Here is a 17,156-nt window from a genome sequence, read left to right on the forward strand (position 1 = left end):
TCAGAATAGGCTTTGCATCATTATCACTGGATACAGAGCATTTCTCTCCAAAGATTAAAGCCAAAACTAAATGAGTTGCTCTTCTGCAGAGCTGGGCCGTGCCATTCAAATCCAACCATTTTATTTGGTCCTCAAATCTTTTCGGCAGCCTATGTGAGGTCAGCGAGCATCCCCCCAGTTTTCTGAGAGCCACTGGTGCCATTTTAGCAACGCTGAATCTCTTCAGTCTTTATCATTCTTCTTACTGAGCTTGACAAATGACTGTTGACAGAAATTTTTTAAAATTGAGATTTGATCCCCCACTGAGTATAAGTGCAACAAAGTTTCTATTAGCTATGGAGGGGAACACACAGACTGCTGAGCAGATCATTTCCCGTTTTAGCACATACACACTGAAAGTGATCAATTCTCCGTATGGTTCTCTGTGGACTCAGGAGGACTTTCCAGCAGCTTAGGCATGTTCCCTCATTATCATATGGTCAATAAATTATTTGCCGAGGTGCATTTTATGGTTGCCCAATCCACCAGCATAATAAAAGTTTGAATTAAGTAATACTCCTTTTTATTATCAGAAATGAATTACCTCAGGGGGCCAGCAGATACACAAATGCAGTGTGGCCTTCCACTAATTGGAAGATTTTTTTCAATCTGCTTCTGACAAATGCAGAAGAAAAAACAAAATCACCACATTCCAAGATTGTTCAATTATCAATATTATAGATTTATCTTATTGGACTCATTTTTGCTCTTCATTCAATAAAAAACAATACCACCATTTCCATAGCAACCATGGCATACCATTAGGACAACGCTAAACATAAATTCCAAACTTTCAGTGTTCTCTCTGAGCCCAGAATGGAAGGTTTTCTGCAGGGCATGGCAAAATGTTCATCCTGGAGAAAACTTCCATTTTGATTCCTGCTAGACCTGAGATGCTGGCAAAACAGCACATTACACTAATAAATACATGTAATCACACTGGCATTTATGTTCACCATAAAGGGAATATCATACTTTGATATATGAGTGATGGTGTATTCCTATGGCTCTAAAAGCTCATATTTCATTTCTAACTTTTAAACAAAATTCAGCTAGTAATGATTAAGTGCTTCCTGTATACAAGGGATGGTCTGTCGATTTTCTCACTCCTTGCAGTTCATGAACTAGGAGCAGGACCCTTGGGAATCTAGTCCGTGTGCTCCTTAAGGGTGAAGTCTGAGTCTTTGCCTTGGCTCTATTTCTAACACCTGGCATGTAGCAGACAATCAGTAAATGCTTATAAACGAACAAACACTTCTTAATGACGCTGAGAAGCTAGAAGGGCAGAAAATTAGAGACCCATAAGTGTTGTTTGAAAAGATGGATAGAGTTTGGTCCAGTAAGGAAAAATAGGAGAAGGACATGGGACATGAGAACAATGAGGAAGGTGAGGAAGGGGGCTGGGCAGGAGAAGCAGGAGTTTGCAGACTCTGAAGTCCCTGGCAGCTCATGTCTGCAGTAGGCTGAGAGCAGAAGGGAAGCCAGGGAGGGAGAGACCAGACAGGTCATAAAGCGCCATAGAGCACAAGCTTAAGTCTGGGCATCACGAAGGGTATTGAAGCCTACAAAGCAGAGACACGTCTTGGTTGGGCTTTAGAAAGATTATTCTTTAGAAAGATTATTCAGGCTTAGTATGGAAGTGGAATCCAGAAGACAGAGCAAGAGTGAAGGAGATTGTCTACTGGAGAAGTCCAGTAGAGTTTTGGCCATCCTGACACCCCTTCATTGCCACCACAGGTAAACAGCACAATCGAGTTCTGGCACCGTGTCCATACCAACGCCCCCTGAGATTCTCTACAAGCTCCAACAAAGCAGCTTAGGGCCCCAGTTCTTGAAGCATCTTGAGTCTTGGACACTGCGTTTCAGGAGACATTTTGCTCCACAGTAAAATGCTACCCCTCACACCTTCTCTCCGCCCTGACCTCTTCCCATTTGTGGGCACTTTCCAGGAGGATGGGAAGGGTAGAGAAAGGGGATGGTGTGTTGCCTTCTCTTGCCTAGTTTCAACATTTATGAGGACAATCCTCTCTTGGGGACAGAATACTGGTCTTGAGCCAGCGTACAGGCTGAATTTGCCGACAGAGCTTTCCACCATATGAGGGGGGGATGAAGCCACTTTATTCCCTGATGATTCTCATTAGAAACACACCCAAAACCACCAGCATTCAGGATCATAGACCTCCCAGCCCAAAGCACACCATGAGCCTACTTGAGCTCCATCAGCCTTTGCTTTCAAGCTGCTTTCCGGAACCTTGTAGGTTTTAAAAGAGAAGAGACCAAGCCTTGTACTATTTTGTAAACATCAAAAACCGCCTGTCTAATGTGGGCCTTTTCCAGATTAGTCTGTGAAAATAGTAAAATGTTTCTGAAGAAATATTCAAGACATGGAGATTACTCAGAGTAGATGAGAAAAAATCTTCAGCAAAGACTCACTGAATCCTTTGAATCCAGGTTACTGTTCTTAATGGCAATGGGAGCCTAATTGGTTTGCCAGCTGCATCAGAAACCCAGACAAGGAAACGCTGGCTGTGTAGCAGAGGGATTTAATTTGAACAGAGAGAAAACTTACTGGTAGGAAAGGTTGTTAGGGACTATAATGGATTACAAAGAAAAACTCTTTCAAATCCCTTCTTCCTGCAAATATTCATTGAGCATCCTCTCTGGACTAAGTGCTGCTCTGTGTTAAGGGAATTGATTTATGAATAAAACCAAGACTCCTACCCAAGGGGAGCTTACGTTCCAGCACAGGGTCTAAGGAAGACCAAACAAATGAGACTGCCAGACACCTGAGCCCAGAGTGGTACAGTCAAGTGCGGGTACAGTGGGTACAGTCCAGTGAGGGACCGCCTGGGGTGGGGCAGTGCAGTGAGGAACAGCCCAGTGAGAGCGGTGTGGGACATTCCAGTGTGGGACATTCCAGTGTGGGACATTCCAGCGTGGGACAGCTTGGTGTGGGGAATTCCCATGTGGGACAGCTTAGTGTGACACAAGCCAGTGTGGGACAGCCCAGTTTGGGACAGCCCAGTGTGGGACATTCCAGTGTGACATAGTCCAGTGTGGAACATGCCAGTGTGAGACAATCCAGTGTCGAACATTCCAGTGTGGGACAGCCCAGTGTGGAACATTCCAGTGTGGGACCGCTTGGTGTGACACAGTCCAGTGTGGGACAGCCCAGTGTGGGACAGCCCAGTGTGGGACAGCCCGGTGTGAGACAGCCCAGTATGGGACATTCCAGTGTGGGACAGCTTGGTGCGACAAAGTCCAGTGTGGGACATTCCAGTGTGGGACAGCCCAGTGTGGGACAGCCCAGCATGGAACATTCCAGTGTGGGACAGCTTGGTGTGACACAGTCCAATGTGGGACAGCCCAGTGTGGGACAGTCCAATGTGATAAAGCTTGGTGTGGGACATTTCAGTATGGGGCAGCCCACTATGAGACATTCCAGAGTGGGGCAGCACAGTGTGAGAAAACCCAGTGTGGGACATTCCAGTTTGGGACAGCCCAATGTGAGACAGCTTGCTGTGACACAGTCCAGTGAGGGACATTTCAGTGTGGGGCCACCCGGTGTGAAACAGCCCAGTGTGGGACATTTCAGTGTGGGACAGTCCAGTGTGATACAGCTTGGTGTGACACAGTCCAGTAGGGGACATCCCAGTGTGGGACAGTTGAGCCTGGGACATCCAGAGTGGGATATTTGGTGTCGAACAGCCCTGTGTGGGACAGCCCAGTGTGGGGATGGTGGCCACAGCCAGGTACAGTGGGAGGAGAACATGGCTTGCCTACCCGAACATCAGGATATGAATAAATCATTGGAATGGGCTAGAAGGCAGGGAGGAGTGTGATTCTGGAAAGGAAGTTCCAGGTGAGGGCCGACCGTGAGGAAGCTTACAGGCCACCACGAGGAACTGGGACTACCCTGGAGAGAACAGGACTGGTGGCGGCAGGAGGAGGGAGCTGGCTGGGGCAATGAGCCAAGGATGCAGGGGGAATGGCAGGACAAGAAACCAAGCAGGCCTCTTTAGAGACGGAGGACACCAGTGACAAATGCCAAGACCCCAAGATGGAATCTGTGAGAAGCAGGAGCCAGCTCTTAGGCTCAGGTGATGGAAATCAGGTAGTGGCAGGAACACCCGTGGGAAAGAAGGCAGGAGAGAGTGCTGAGCCAGGTTCAGCACCGCCTGTGAAGTGCCTCCCGGAGGGTAGGGCGGCCACAGCCAGCGTGATAAATTCACTTGCGAGTTACCTGTATGTGCCATGTACGGCCCCGGGTCAGGCAGCTCCAGGTATGTGAGGCCCATGGATGTGGGTGACTGAGATGACACAGCCTCAGAAAAAAGCAACGTGAGCCTCCTTCTGACAGACGGTGGACCAATCAATGAAATGGCCGCTGCCCAGCCAATGCTGGCTCAGTCCTGGGCTGCGGCATCATTCACTAATCAGAACCTTTGGAAACACAGTCTCCTAACCCCTTACCTGGAGCATGACTCTGAAACTCCAGGCTCTGACCTTCCCTGGATGTTTTGTTCAGCCCAGGTCCTCAGAGAGGTATTGGATTAACCTCTCTTGACCCCCAAGCTCTCCAAACAGATCCCTGGTTTCAGAGGCACAGCAGGTAAAAGAGAAGCACAGTGTGCCTTAGAGGGTCTTCAGCCCCAATCCCTTGGTCCTCAAGGCGAGGTGATTTCTAGCCAGGGCTCCCTGCCCGGTGGTCCCCTTGGAACAGAAGCAGTGGCTGCACTCAGCCGAATTCTTCTCTGCCTGGCCTGGAAGCTTGGCCCCTGCTGGACTTCACCATTACTTGGGCTGCAGTAAGACCCCGGAGTCAGATTTATCTCTATAGGTTTCTCCATTGGCTTCTTGACCCTGTGGTTTTAATTGCTTGTTTCTTTCTTTCTTTTTTTTTTTTTTTCCCCAAAGATTCTATTTATGTATTTGAGAGAGAGAGAGACAGAGAGAGACACAGAGCAGGAGCAGGTGGGAAGGACAGAGGAAGAAGCAAACTCCCCAATGAGGAGGGAGCTCAATGCAGGTCTGGATCCCAGGACCCTAAGATCATGACCTGAGCTAAAGGCAGACGCCCAACCGACTGAGCCACCCAGACACCCCAAATTCCTTGCTTCTTGATGTCAGAGGCCCAGGTACCGTCCCGGGCTGGTCAGCAATTCCATTCTCCAGAATCAGAAAATCTCCTGTTCTTCATGAATTCCTGATAGAGCACTGTCAGATGTCACTGTGAACCTTTCATACACACCCACCCACGAGGTGGATATGTTGACATCCAATACAAGATAGCCCACAGCATCATTCCCCTGAAGATGCTTCGTGAACTTTTCACAGCAGGCACAACACGCTCCGATTTGAAACACCGTGTAATTTCAAACAATAGCAGACATCAAACGATGAGACGCAGAATGCAACAATGAGGAACTTCGGAGCCCTTCTCTCCTTCTATAAAGGGGCACATAGTCGATATTTTAGGCTTTGTGGACCAGAAGGTCTTTGTGGCTTCCTAATCAGCCATTAGAGCACACTCAGAAACAACTGGGTGTGGCTGAGTTTGGGGGAAACTTTATCTACAAAATGGGCAGTAAGCCACAGGTGGTCTGCAGGCAGCAGGTGGTTGATTGACACGGTGCAAAGAGGCACAGTGGAGGGAAAGAGAGGACAACACCTCTAGTAACAGCAAAGTGTCAAGGCTGGGCTGTCTAGGCACATATGAAAACGTTTGTGTATGGAGATGTAGAGATGTAGGCACATACATATCCCTCGCGTGTGTGTATCACACATAGACTTGGAGATTTTTGTTTCTGGCAGTTTAGAAGATTGGATGCACTGAATAAGGTCCCTCTTGTGAAAGCAATTCTGGGGCACTTGGGTGGCTCAGTTGGTTAAGAGTCTGCCTTCAGCTCAGGTCATGATCCTGGGGTCCTGGGATTGAGTCTCGAGTTTGGCTCCCTGCTCAGTGGGGAGCCTGCTTCTCCCTCTCCCACTGCCCCTCCCTTCCTGTTTGTGCACTCTCTTACTCAAATAAACAAAAAGAAAGAAAAGAAAAAAAAATTGTGGATAAAACACATCTGTGACCTGGATAGGAAGTAAGGAGTCCTCAGAGGAATCAAAAAGCAGAGTGAAGGGATGAGCCCAGTGTATTTGTAGCAAACCATGAAAGACAATGAGATTTCCCTTCTTCAGCTCTTCAGAGCTCTGGGAAGACAGTGAAATAGCCTGAACAAGGTGGGGACTCCAGAAGGAGCCTCTAGTATGTTTATTACATATCAATCCCCTCGGGTGTTTCACTGCTGGAAAAACTCACAAGATTCAGTTTAAACTCACAAAACAGCTGACAAAGGATTCAGCACACTAGTAGCAGCAGAAGGACATGCATGGAAAGGGGTCTGGAGACCGCAGGCCTCAGCTTTTTTGTCCTTCCATGCCTGGGTCTCCTAGGAGAGCCTTGTCTCCGGGTGGTAATAGGAACTGGTATGTGTGCTTGTGTGTACTTGTGCACCTATGGATGGGAGGCCAGGTGGGTGAGGCACCTGGGTGCCTTGGTACCAGGAACTGCTCGTGGTGGGGGTCTCTAATAGATAACTTCTAGCTACATGACCAGTCTTAACCATTGAAACCCAAACTTCCTCCCCAGATTCCACAAAAATCAGGGACAAATCATAAATCCAAATATTGTTACTCAACAATACCGACAAACTGCTACATTTTACTCTGAAACTGATCCACGATCACAGAACATCATTTGTAGTCAGGGAACAGGTGCCAAAGCCTTGTCTGAGGGTCAGTAGCTCAGGAGATGAGCAGGAGTCAGTGTAGCCCAGTGGAGGTGACCCCCATGCTATCTACCACATACAGCTGGGACCCCTCAGTGTCAGGAATACATTTGTGGTTCAAGAAACCTTAACGTGGTCTCAGATTGGGGGTGTGCCAGGTGGTAGTCAGGAACAGATATAAATCCTTTAGGGAGAAAGTCAACTTCAACCAGAGCCCCAGAGAAATCACACAGGTCAAGCTGCCACAAAGCTGAGGGACAAATCAGGGCACACACAGAATCACAACGTCTTCAGATATTGGAGTCCTGAGGCTCACAGGGTAATATAACTATTTTTCATAAGCTTTAAGGAATTAAAAATATGAAAGCACATTTAAAAAAAAAGAATCTGATACTACAAAGAATGGTCAAAACAGTCAAGAATTTGAAAAAGAACCCAATACAGTTTCTCAAAATGATAACTATGATAATGGAAAAAAATTAATGAATTAAACAAAAGATTGAACACACTTGAGAAGAAAAGAAATGAGAAAGATGGGATGGAATTATCCATTTTTAGTTCAAGGTACAAAGGATGGACCGAGTGCAGGAAGAAGGGGGTTGGATCAACTTTGGGAACAGATTAGATGCTCTCCAGGCATTCCGTCCAGGTTAGCCCAGGTCACTAGATCTTCTCTTTTGTCTTGCTTGGGTTTCAATGAAAAAACAAAAAAATATGACTTTTCTGTGAAGTCTTCTGATCTTTAAATTTTGGGCACTAATTCAATTAAAATGAACAGGTCTGTGGGCACTGCAGCTAATCTGTGAACAATGTGTGCCTTCAGAGTATTGAGGACAGCAAGACAGGAGTTGAATTCTAGGTGAAGAGAGAGAGAACCCACAATGGGAGATCGCTACAGGCCAATAGCATGGAATCCTACTGAGTCATGGGCATTGAGGGTAGCTGATTGTCCTCGAAGACGTGAAGGACAGAGCTGCACAGAGATGTGAGTTAAGCTTAGTATATCCAGACCAGCTTAAGGAATTTAACCTAAGATCCTGATACCCTGTTGAACAAGCTGCCCTTGACTTTTAGCCAAGGACACCGGAGGCAGGGAGTGTCTGGAAAAAAAAAGCACCTGAATCTCATGTCACAGCACTGGGACAATGAATGTACTACTTAGTACTACTTAGTACTAAGTAGATACACATTGGGACACTGGATCTTACATTGCTAAAACCATGTCAGAATTGCCAGAAAAAATCTTGGAAACGTCATCTCTCCTACTGCCAGGCAAGTAGACAGAAATTTCCAATAGGAAAAGCATCCTTAAATACTCACCAAAGGATTAATGAAATCTGGGAACAATGTAACCAGGAAATAGCTTTTCTGATGCCGATTGCTGAAAGAAGACTGTCAAAACGCCAGAAAACAAGGGGCAGCAAAGAAGTTAAGAGGAAAGAAAGGAGAAGAAGGGAAGAGAATGGTTTAAATACCACCCTGATGTTTTGAAAGGCATGGAAAATTGGCAAGGTAGATTCTGGGGCTCAAGGAAAAGGGCCAGACTGTTCACTGAGGTCCTCAAGACCTTCCCTGTGACTTGGTATCACAGAGGAAGAAGAAAGAGGTCTGGTTTCATGTCCACTTCCACTCTTCAGGCAAGGAGCTCACTTTCGAAGTCTCAATCTGCTTGCCGCCCTCTGTATTTGGAACACCCAGCATGGTAGCCAGCAAATGAGGTCTCACAGAAGGCAATTTCTCTCTTCAGCCTAGACCTCCCTGTGTCTGAATGTTTATTTTTGCGTGTGTGCTCATTCTCAGCAGCTACTGACCTCTCTTTTCTGCTATTTTAAAGAACCAACACTTCATCTAAAAAGGCGGTGTTCTGTGCCCAAGTCTTAAACTTAGGATAGAGAACACATATTTGATCAAGATTTATGTAAATTCCACCCACCGACAGTGTGAATATTTTCCTTTGCTTTGAAAATACAGTTCACCTCTCTGTCTGCATTTGTGTTTCTACAAGTGGCGAAGCCTCCATTCATTGTTTTTCAATCACCCTTTTATATTCAACCTCTCCCTTGAAAAAGTAATGTCTCCCCTGGATGGATACAAATTTGTACCCTTAAAAATCACAAAATAATTTTTCATACCTTGTGTCCTATATATTTGTGTGAGAGGCTTTCAAGAGCATCACTAAGCCAACCAAAACCCAGTGCTTGTCATCTATGGCAAATATTGTCTTGGCTACAATTTTGAATCAAATTTTGCCTGCAAAATTATTAAGCAGACTCCTCTAGTGTCCGAATGTAATTTTTAAAGTATTTAAGTAGCATTTTTTAAAACACATTAAAAGGTGTGTGATAATATGGGACTTACTTTCCCTCTAATCTAATTTTCACATTAAGACAAAAAATATGGGAATGCGTGGATGGCTCAGTTGGTTAAGTGTCTGCATTCACCCCAGGTCATGGTCCCAGGGCCCTGAGGTCAAGTCCCACATCGGGCTCCCTGCTCAGCAAGTATGCTTCTCCCTTTCCCACTCCCCCTGCTTGTGTTTCTCTTTCTCTCCCTCCCTCCCTCTCTCTGTCAAATTAATAAAATCTAAAAAAAAAAAAAAAAAAAAAAAAGATAAAAGATATGGATTCCTTTATTATTCCTGTTCTGAGAAGCCTTGTTACTAGATTGTCCAAAGGGGCAATAAGAACTATATGTGGATCTTGTTAAAATGCAGATCCTGACTCAGTAGATCTTGGGTAAAGCCAAGCTTTTGCATTTCAGACAAGCTCCCAGGGGAGGCTGCCAATCCAAGGAGCACGTTTGGAGAAGCAATGCAACCAGATCAGTGGCTCTCAGCCTTGGCTCCACATGGGAATCCCCCACGGAGTTATAAAAGCAGTTGCCCAGGTCTCATTCCAAAGATCCCAATTTAATTGATCTAGAGGGTGGCCTGGTTCTCAGAAGTATGAAAAAGTCTTGGGTGATTCCAAAGTGCAGCTTAGATGCTGAACCAATGGGTTAAGGAAGAATCCATCTGGTAGACCCTCTGTATCATTGACTGTGAGCCCCTGAAGGGCAGAGTCTGTGGCTCTGACATCTTTATTTCCTTGAAGATGTTATATTTAGATCATTATGATATTACAGCATTGTAATATACAATGTAATGACATTTCACAATGTCATCCGTGTGCTTAGCATTAAACACGGTCCCATGGGGTGAATGATTAGGGTCCCTTTACCACTTATATGAAGACCCAGTACCTTTGAATCAGTGGCTGGCATGGCCCATGGTGAGAGGTTTGGAGACTTGTGTCTTGGATCTCATTTAAGCATCATGCACAGAAAATCTGGGTGTAAGATAGAGTCTTATAGGTTAGGAAAATTAAGGCCAAGATCAATTAAATATTTGGATAATGAGGGGCTAGTCTGAGGCTGTTTCCTGAAAAGAAGCAGTATTCTTTCTGCCTTACAGAGTAACAGAAGCATACTAAATACTTTGGCAAAGACTTAAGGTAAGGAACTTAGGTCCCTGAGGACATCACCATCAACCTGTGATTTTCAAAGAGCCCCGGCTATAGCCCAGCTGATATTGAATATGGGAAGTCTGGGTTCTGCCCCTGCATAGCTTAATGACCCTCCAGGGTGTCCTCACATATGCAGAGACCCCATCTGTGAAGATAGATGTTCTATAACTATCAAGATTCCAACATATGCTGAAAGGCAGGCACATAAAATAAAAACAATGCATTGTGCAAAACACATTTGACAGAGGATACAGGTGGAGAAAGAGGTACTAGATTAAGAACGTTCCCTGGAGAAATTTAAAGACCCTCCAGGCTTCTATTCTCCTGGTTTGGAATTGATGAGAGTAATACTCCTTCACTGATTCACTTTTAGAAACCTATCTCAGGTCTAAAGTTATAACTCATAACTATTGGCAACAGGAGCCTAGGCTCTGGTGACTTTCTCTAACATAGTTACACTTCTATATGAAAGGTCATCATTTCCTCTGTTTTTGTTTGTTTGGTTTTTGTTTTTGTTTTTTTATTATTTTATAATATATGTATATTATTATATTATATGTATATTAATATATGTATATGTATAATATTATAATATATGGTATATATTATATAATATATATTATATATGATGTATATTGTATATATTATATAATATATATTATATATATTTATATATTTATATTATTTATTATTTTATTTTGTTTTTTGTTTTTGTTTTTGCTTTTTGTTTTCTTGGTCTTCTTTCTATGATCTCTAGAAAATAATCCATAAATACTACTGAATAAGGAAATGACCTTGAGGACACCAAATGAGAACTCCGGGGGCCAGATTCTGCTAGATCAGAAAGGAGTCATAGGTTACAGTCATGGCAAGGTTCCTACCACATACATCCCTATTCTGCCATATTGGTGTGTTGCAGAACAAACCACTGAAAAGGGATCATTTCAATAGAGAGTACAAGTATACAGTATGTGGTGAAGGCCAAGTGTAACTGAGCAGTGCCAGCATGCGAAATGAGTACAGATGGGTAGCACAAGATCAGGATAATCATTGGTGTGTATTAAGACTTCAGCAAATCTCTCCATGTATTTCTGAGTCTCCCAGGGGATTCTGATATGAGTTCAAAAGGTCCTAGAAGACACTGCTGTCCTTCCGGATCCCATCCCTCTGACACTGAGCCAGTAAGCACTACTGGTCTGCAATCTTGCCCACAAGGCACTGGTCTGCAATCTTGCCCACAAGGCCCACTTGCCTTGTCCCCAGGCAGGGCTGCTTGCATCCCAACGTGTTCCAGTATTTCATTCTGTGTATCCAGAACACAGACATCCATCATTCTTTATGAAACAGACTAAATTTGAGTCCTATCCAGCACATCTATTCACAATGTCTCCTCTACTCCCATGTTGGCTAGGACTCTTCCTACAGCCCTTTTCGGTAATGACTTTTCTTCCAGCAGATGTTGAGCAAATAAATGTCAGTCATGCATACCCATCATGCCCAAACCTTCTAGGCACAAGCAATGGGCACAACAGAGACTAACCAAGAGCAGGAAAAGCAAAAAGGCCTTTGACTGTAGATCCAAGGAATATATGGGGGAAATGCCATTTTTATTTACTGTCCTTTTTTCAAAGTCAACAAGCACATGTTTTGCCTGGAAAATGATGGGTGGTTCACTGCATGTGACATTTGAAATGAAGACCAAAATTTCCAGAACAATAGGAATCAACCATGTGGTCTCGTTATAGATGTTCCTGAGATCAGAATAAACTTGCCAAATGGGAAAACCCAAATCAAATTATTATTCAAGTAAACAAATTGAATATGAAGGCATTCCCAGATGCTTTTGACAAGGGGCAAATGGACCACTAAATCAAACATTTCATAAATAAATTAGGAAAATGCATTATGTAACACTAACATTAATGACACACACCAGATTGCCAAGGTTTTTAATCAAATCTTTTCAGTCGAGGCCCTTATACTGGGAAAGGGTCGGATCTTACAGATAGCTCATAACACAAAGCAAGTCTCTCCACTGACGTTTCTACCATCACCAAATGTTTTCCTTCTGATCTGTCTCCAGGCCTGACATTTTTGCAAATTAAACTGGATTACATTATCCATGATGGCTTAAATTCAATTATCCAAATAACTAAACAGCCAGCTCCATGACTAAATTACCCACCTGCTGCCTGAACTTTTGGGGTTTTGACAATAGGCTGGTTTCATTCCTATTTTAAAAAGTAGTAGACCTGGATTTCTCCTGGAAAAAAAAAAAAAAAACTCCATGTGGTCTTCCCTTTTAATTAATTAATTTGTTTGTTTGTTTATTCATTCATTCATTCACTCAGGGGTGGGGGGGGGTCTTCCCTTTTTAAATTATTTTAGCGATCATGGTCAGATCCTCACTGTAAAACGTGCAACAATACAAAAGTGCTCAGATGTCCCCACTCCCCCTCTTCTCCTAATGTTATTACCTGTGCTGTCTTGGCCATTTACTTTCCAATTTTACACAGTCTCAAACAATGCTAGAATAGACATCTTTACTGTTGTGCACATCTCCAGGTCCAAAGGAACTCACATTTTTATGTATCAAAATACTGTCACGTTTCCTTTCCAGGAGACTGTGTAGATTTACACTCCTTCTAGCAATGTGTAAAACCACACACTTCCCTTCACGTTCATCAACACATCATATGATACATCATTTAAGTTTGCTGTCTGGCGGGTCAAAACCACTCATTATTTGTATACATTCCCGTGGTTTCTTGAGATTGTACATCTTTTCAAGTTAGTGGTCCCTCTTACACTAGATTTAGTTTTTAAACCTGGTATAGGGAGTTAGAACAGTCTTTTAAAGGTGTAAAACAAAATCACAAGACCAAAAACTGCCAAAGTATCAGTTGGTAAAAAACTTTTAGCTAATAATTGAAGATAATAGAGTCAAATTTCCAGCAAATCTGAATGAAAGTTAGAAACCATAAGAGAAATATATTTTTAAGTTCTTGTTTAAATAAGAGAATAGAAATAGGGAAAGGGGTCTTAGATTGGGAGGCAGTTCTGAAAAAAAATAATTATTTTTTTTCTATTTAAGTTTATTTGAACAACTGAAGAATAATTGACATATAACTATATTCATTTCAGATATGCAATGTAATTATTTGATATTTGTATATATTGGGTATTGGGAAATGATCACCACAATAAGCCTAGTTATTACCCATCACCACACATTGTTATTAAATTTTTTCTTATAATGAGAACTTTTTAGATCTATTCTTTTAGTGACCTTCAAATGTGCAATTCAGTACTACTAACTACAGTAACTATTCTGTATATTATTTATTTTTTATTATGTTATGTTAATCACCATACAGTACATCATTAATTTTTGATGTAGTGTTCCATGATTCATTGTTTGCATATAACACCTAGTGCTCCATGAAATCTGTGTCCTCCTTAATACCCATGTTTAAAGATGTGGAGAGAATGGATGGTGTGGGCCTCTGCATTTTGATTACCATCATTGTTTTCTTTTGCTGTCATCACAGATTACCACAAATTTACTATCTTAAAGCAACACAAATTTGTTATCTTACAGTTCTGTAGATCACAGGTTGGCAGGTGTCTCACCATGCAAAAATCTAGATACCAGTAGGTTGCATGCCTTTCTGGAGTCCCTGGATTGTGGGGGAGCATCAGGTTCCTGCCCACTTGGGTTGTTGGCTGAATTCAGTTCCTTAAAGTTACAGGCTTAAAGTCCCATTTTCTGGCCAGCCAAAAACTGGGAGCTATTCCCACCTTCTAGAAGCTGCCATATTCCTTGGCTCACGGCCTCCTTCCTACGTCATCTAAGTCAGCAATGGCACCTTGAGTTCTTCTCATATGATGCCTCTTGAGCCCACTCTTAGCCTCCTTCTTCCTCTATAAAGAGTTCATGTGATGAGATTGGGTTCACTCAGACAATCCAGGCTAATATTGCTATTTTAAGGTCAGCTGATTCACAACCTTAATTTCATCTGCAACCATAATCCCCTTTTGCCATGGACTATAACATATCCACAGGTTACCACAATTAGCTTTAATGGAATGTTCATGGAAGTCCCAAGAATAATAAACCTTGTGTCTGACTGGCTTTTGTCCCTCACTGCTGAGCTAAAAGCAAAAACAAAAACTCTGACTCTCCTTAAAGCTCATTTGTGGAAGCTTTGGGTTCAGTCAGCTGGCACATGGGGTCTGCAATCTCTCTTTTCCTCTTCCTCTTGACCTTCTCCCCTAATTGCCAGGCACTGGACACCACTGTGACTTTCTCTGGGGTCTTCCAGAATGAAGGAGCTATACCCTGCTTCAACAGAAAGTAAAGACCATAGCTGTTCCCATAATGTATGGCCTACTTCACTACCTGGGTACCCCAGCTGCACTGCCTCTCCTGCCAGGTGTCCCCAGATCTCCTGCAAAAATGGCTGGTTTCTCCTGTTTCTTATGAATCTTGGGAGGAGCTGGGTGATATAGAAGGAACCCTTTTACCTCCCCTCTTTTCCCCTTTGGTTGGAGGGGACATTTGGGCACATTGACATTTGGTAGATCACAGCTCAGCAGATATGTACAGAGAAGTTTGATTCATATATGTGTGTATACATACATAATAAGAGTCAGGTACACACACAATGAAACAAACAATTCACTTTTCTCCCGAGGAGTTTAAAACAATATTTTTATTATACTATTTACTCTAAAAGGTCTTTGTAAGGTATATGTAGATAATGGTCTCATTTGCCAGATGGCAACAGTTAGATCTGAGAATAAGTCTTTCTCTCAAACTCATCATGACAAGTTCAGTCATCAACCCTGGCACAGGGCGTCTGAACTGAAATGGACCATTATTATTATGCTTTACTCAAAGAGTTTAAGCTACAAGGAGACAACCTACACTATGCACTACATTCTAAGGAGACTTGGCTAAAGTGCCGGCATCTTAGAATTCCTCCTAATGGCCGTCCAAAGTGGAGCCAGGAAAAAGCGTTGGGAATAACAAAGCACATAGGGCCATGGCTGATTAACTGTTGGCTTCCTAATAAACATTATCATCCCAAAAGATGGCATATCTTCAATGTAGCAGAACTACTAGAACTTTCTGTCTGGGGATGAACCCAAGGATTTGGGCACCATGCTCAGAAGCCTACTGTGATCCTCATGTGTACTGGGATAGAAAGCTAAGTAAGATGGTATTTTTATACCAAAAATTCTTTTATCCAATATGCTAAGAAAAGTGGAGTTGGGTGTAATCAACTCAGAATCCTGGGAAACTGAAATATCATGTAGAATCATTGATGAGGCTTTCACATTTATCTAATCCAATGCCTTACTTCACAGAAAGTAAATCTCAACAAGAGCCAATGACTTACTCAAGGTCATGCAGATAGTTCATATCAAAGCTGGGTCACCAGACCCTCTCTGTATTGTGCTATCTTTTTAAAAAAGATTTATTTATTTATTTTAGTGAGAGAGAGGGTGTGGGGGAAGAAGGGCAGAGGCAGAGGGAGAAGGAGAGAGAGAATCCCAAACAGAATCCTGCTGAATGAGGAGCCAGATGCGGGTTCGATCCCATGATCCTGAGATCATGCCCAACCCTGAAACCAAGAGTCAGATGCTTAACCAACTGAGCCACCCAAACATCCCTATTGTGCTGTCTTTCTGTCACTCCTGGGTTCCTGATAGTCTAAGAATGAAATTAGCAGTCTTTGATTAAAGATGATATGAGGACTACACTGTTTTAGATTCTCTTCCTCCCCAAACTCCAATAAAGCATCAGTAAGAAAATAGGAAAAGACAACAGGAACAATATATTGAAATATTAAAAACAAATGTATCGGTGTTAATTAACTCTAGAAATCTCCTTCTCTGAGGAGAACCTGAAACACATCATGGAATTCCCCAAAGTTTCAGGAATTGTTCATACCAAGTACTTCCGGAGCATAAAAGAGAATTGGCTGAAAGTCTACCTAAGAAGGAGTTGGAACCCAGATCTCTTCTGTATGTCCATGCAGCAAAGCCACCAGCCTTCCCTTACTGCAATGGAAGAATGAGAGCTGCTAAGTGAGAGTTACAATTTATGGATGTTGAATACAGTTTTAACTGCAGAACCAAGGGCTGATGAACCTGACAAGATCAAATGCCCAGTGACTATCACTAATTATATGAACAATTGTTTTCTTAAATATTTGCTAGGTATCAATTCCCAATTAAAAACAAGACACAGGGTGGCTCAGTGGGTTAAAGCCTCTGCCTTCAGCTCAGGTCATGATCCCAGGGTCCTGGGATCTAGCCCCGCACTGGGCTTGCTGCTCAATGGGGAGCTTGCTTCCCCCTCTCTCTCTGCCTGCCTCTCTGCCTACTTGTGATCTCTGTAAAATAAATAAATAAAATCTTAAAAAAAAAAAAGAAAAAGAAAAAAACAAGACACAGAAACAGTGAAGACCAGAGCTACCCTAGCTATGAATACCCTGGGTATGATGGCAACAAATTTCCTAGGTCATTCTCTTTTTTGGTGACTTTGAGTTCATCAAAAGGAGGTTACCCTGGGTGAGTTTTACTTAATCAGAAGAGCATATGTGGCCATGTGTCTGGAAACTATGAATGGACTCTAAAGCAGTTCTAGTCAACAGATGAAAGAAGGGGGCTTCAGTCCTACAACCACAAGGAAATGAATTCTGCCCACAACCAGTGAGCTGGCAAAGGACCTGAGACTCAGATGAGAATCACAACCCTAGCCAACACCTTATCTTCAGGTCAATAAAATCTTGAACAGAGAAACCAGCCAACCCATACCCAGATT

The 17,156-nt window shown here is 43.0% G+C and overlaps 1 protein-coding gene across 1 annotated transcript; it reads left to right on the top strand.

Moving 5' to 3' along the window:
• Positions 1 to 1,417: 1,417 nt before the first annotated feature.
• Positions 1,418 to 3,577, top strand: LOC116868798 (keratin-associated protein 5-9-like). The gene is made up of 2 exons (XM_032859435.1): positions 1,418 to 1,426; positions 3,020 to 3,577. Exons 1-2 carry the CDS (start codon positions 1,418 to 1,420, stop codon positions 3,575 to 3,577), a joined length of 567 nt encoding a protein of 188 aa, XP_032715326.1.
• The last annotated feature ends 13,579 nt before the right edge of the window (positions 3,578 to 17,156 follow it).

The sequence above is a fragment of the Lontra canadensis genome, unplaced genomic scaffold (genome assembly GCF_010015895.1).
Source record: "Lontra canadensis isolate GAN:19392208 unplaced genomic scaffold, GSC_riverotter_1.0 scaffold16, whole genome shotgun sequence".
Taxonomy (NCBI): Eukaryota; Metazoa; Chordata; class Mammalia; order Carnivora; family Mustelidae; genus Lontra; species Lontra canadensis.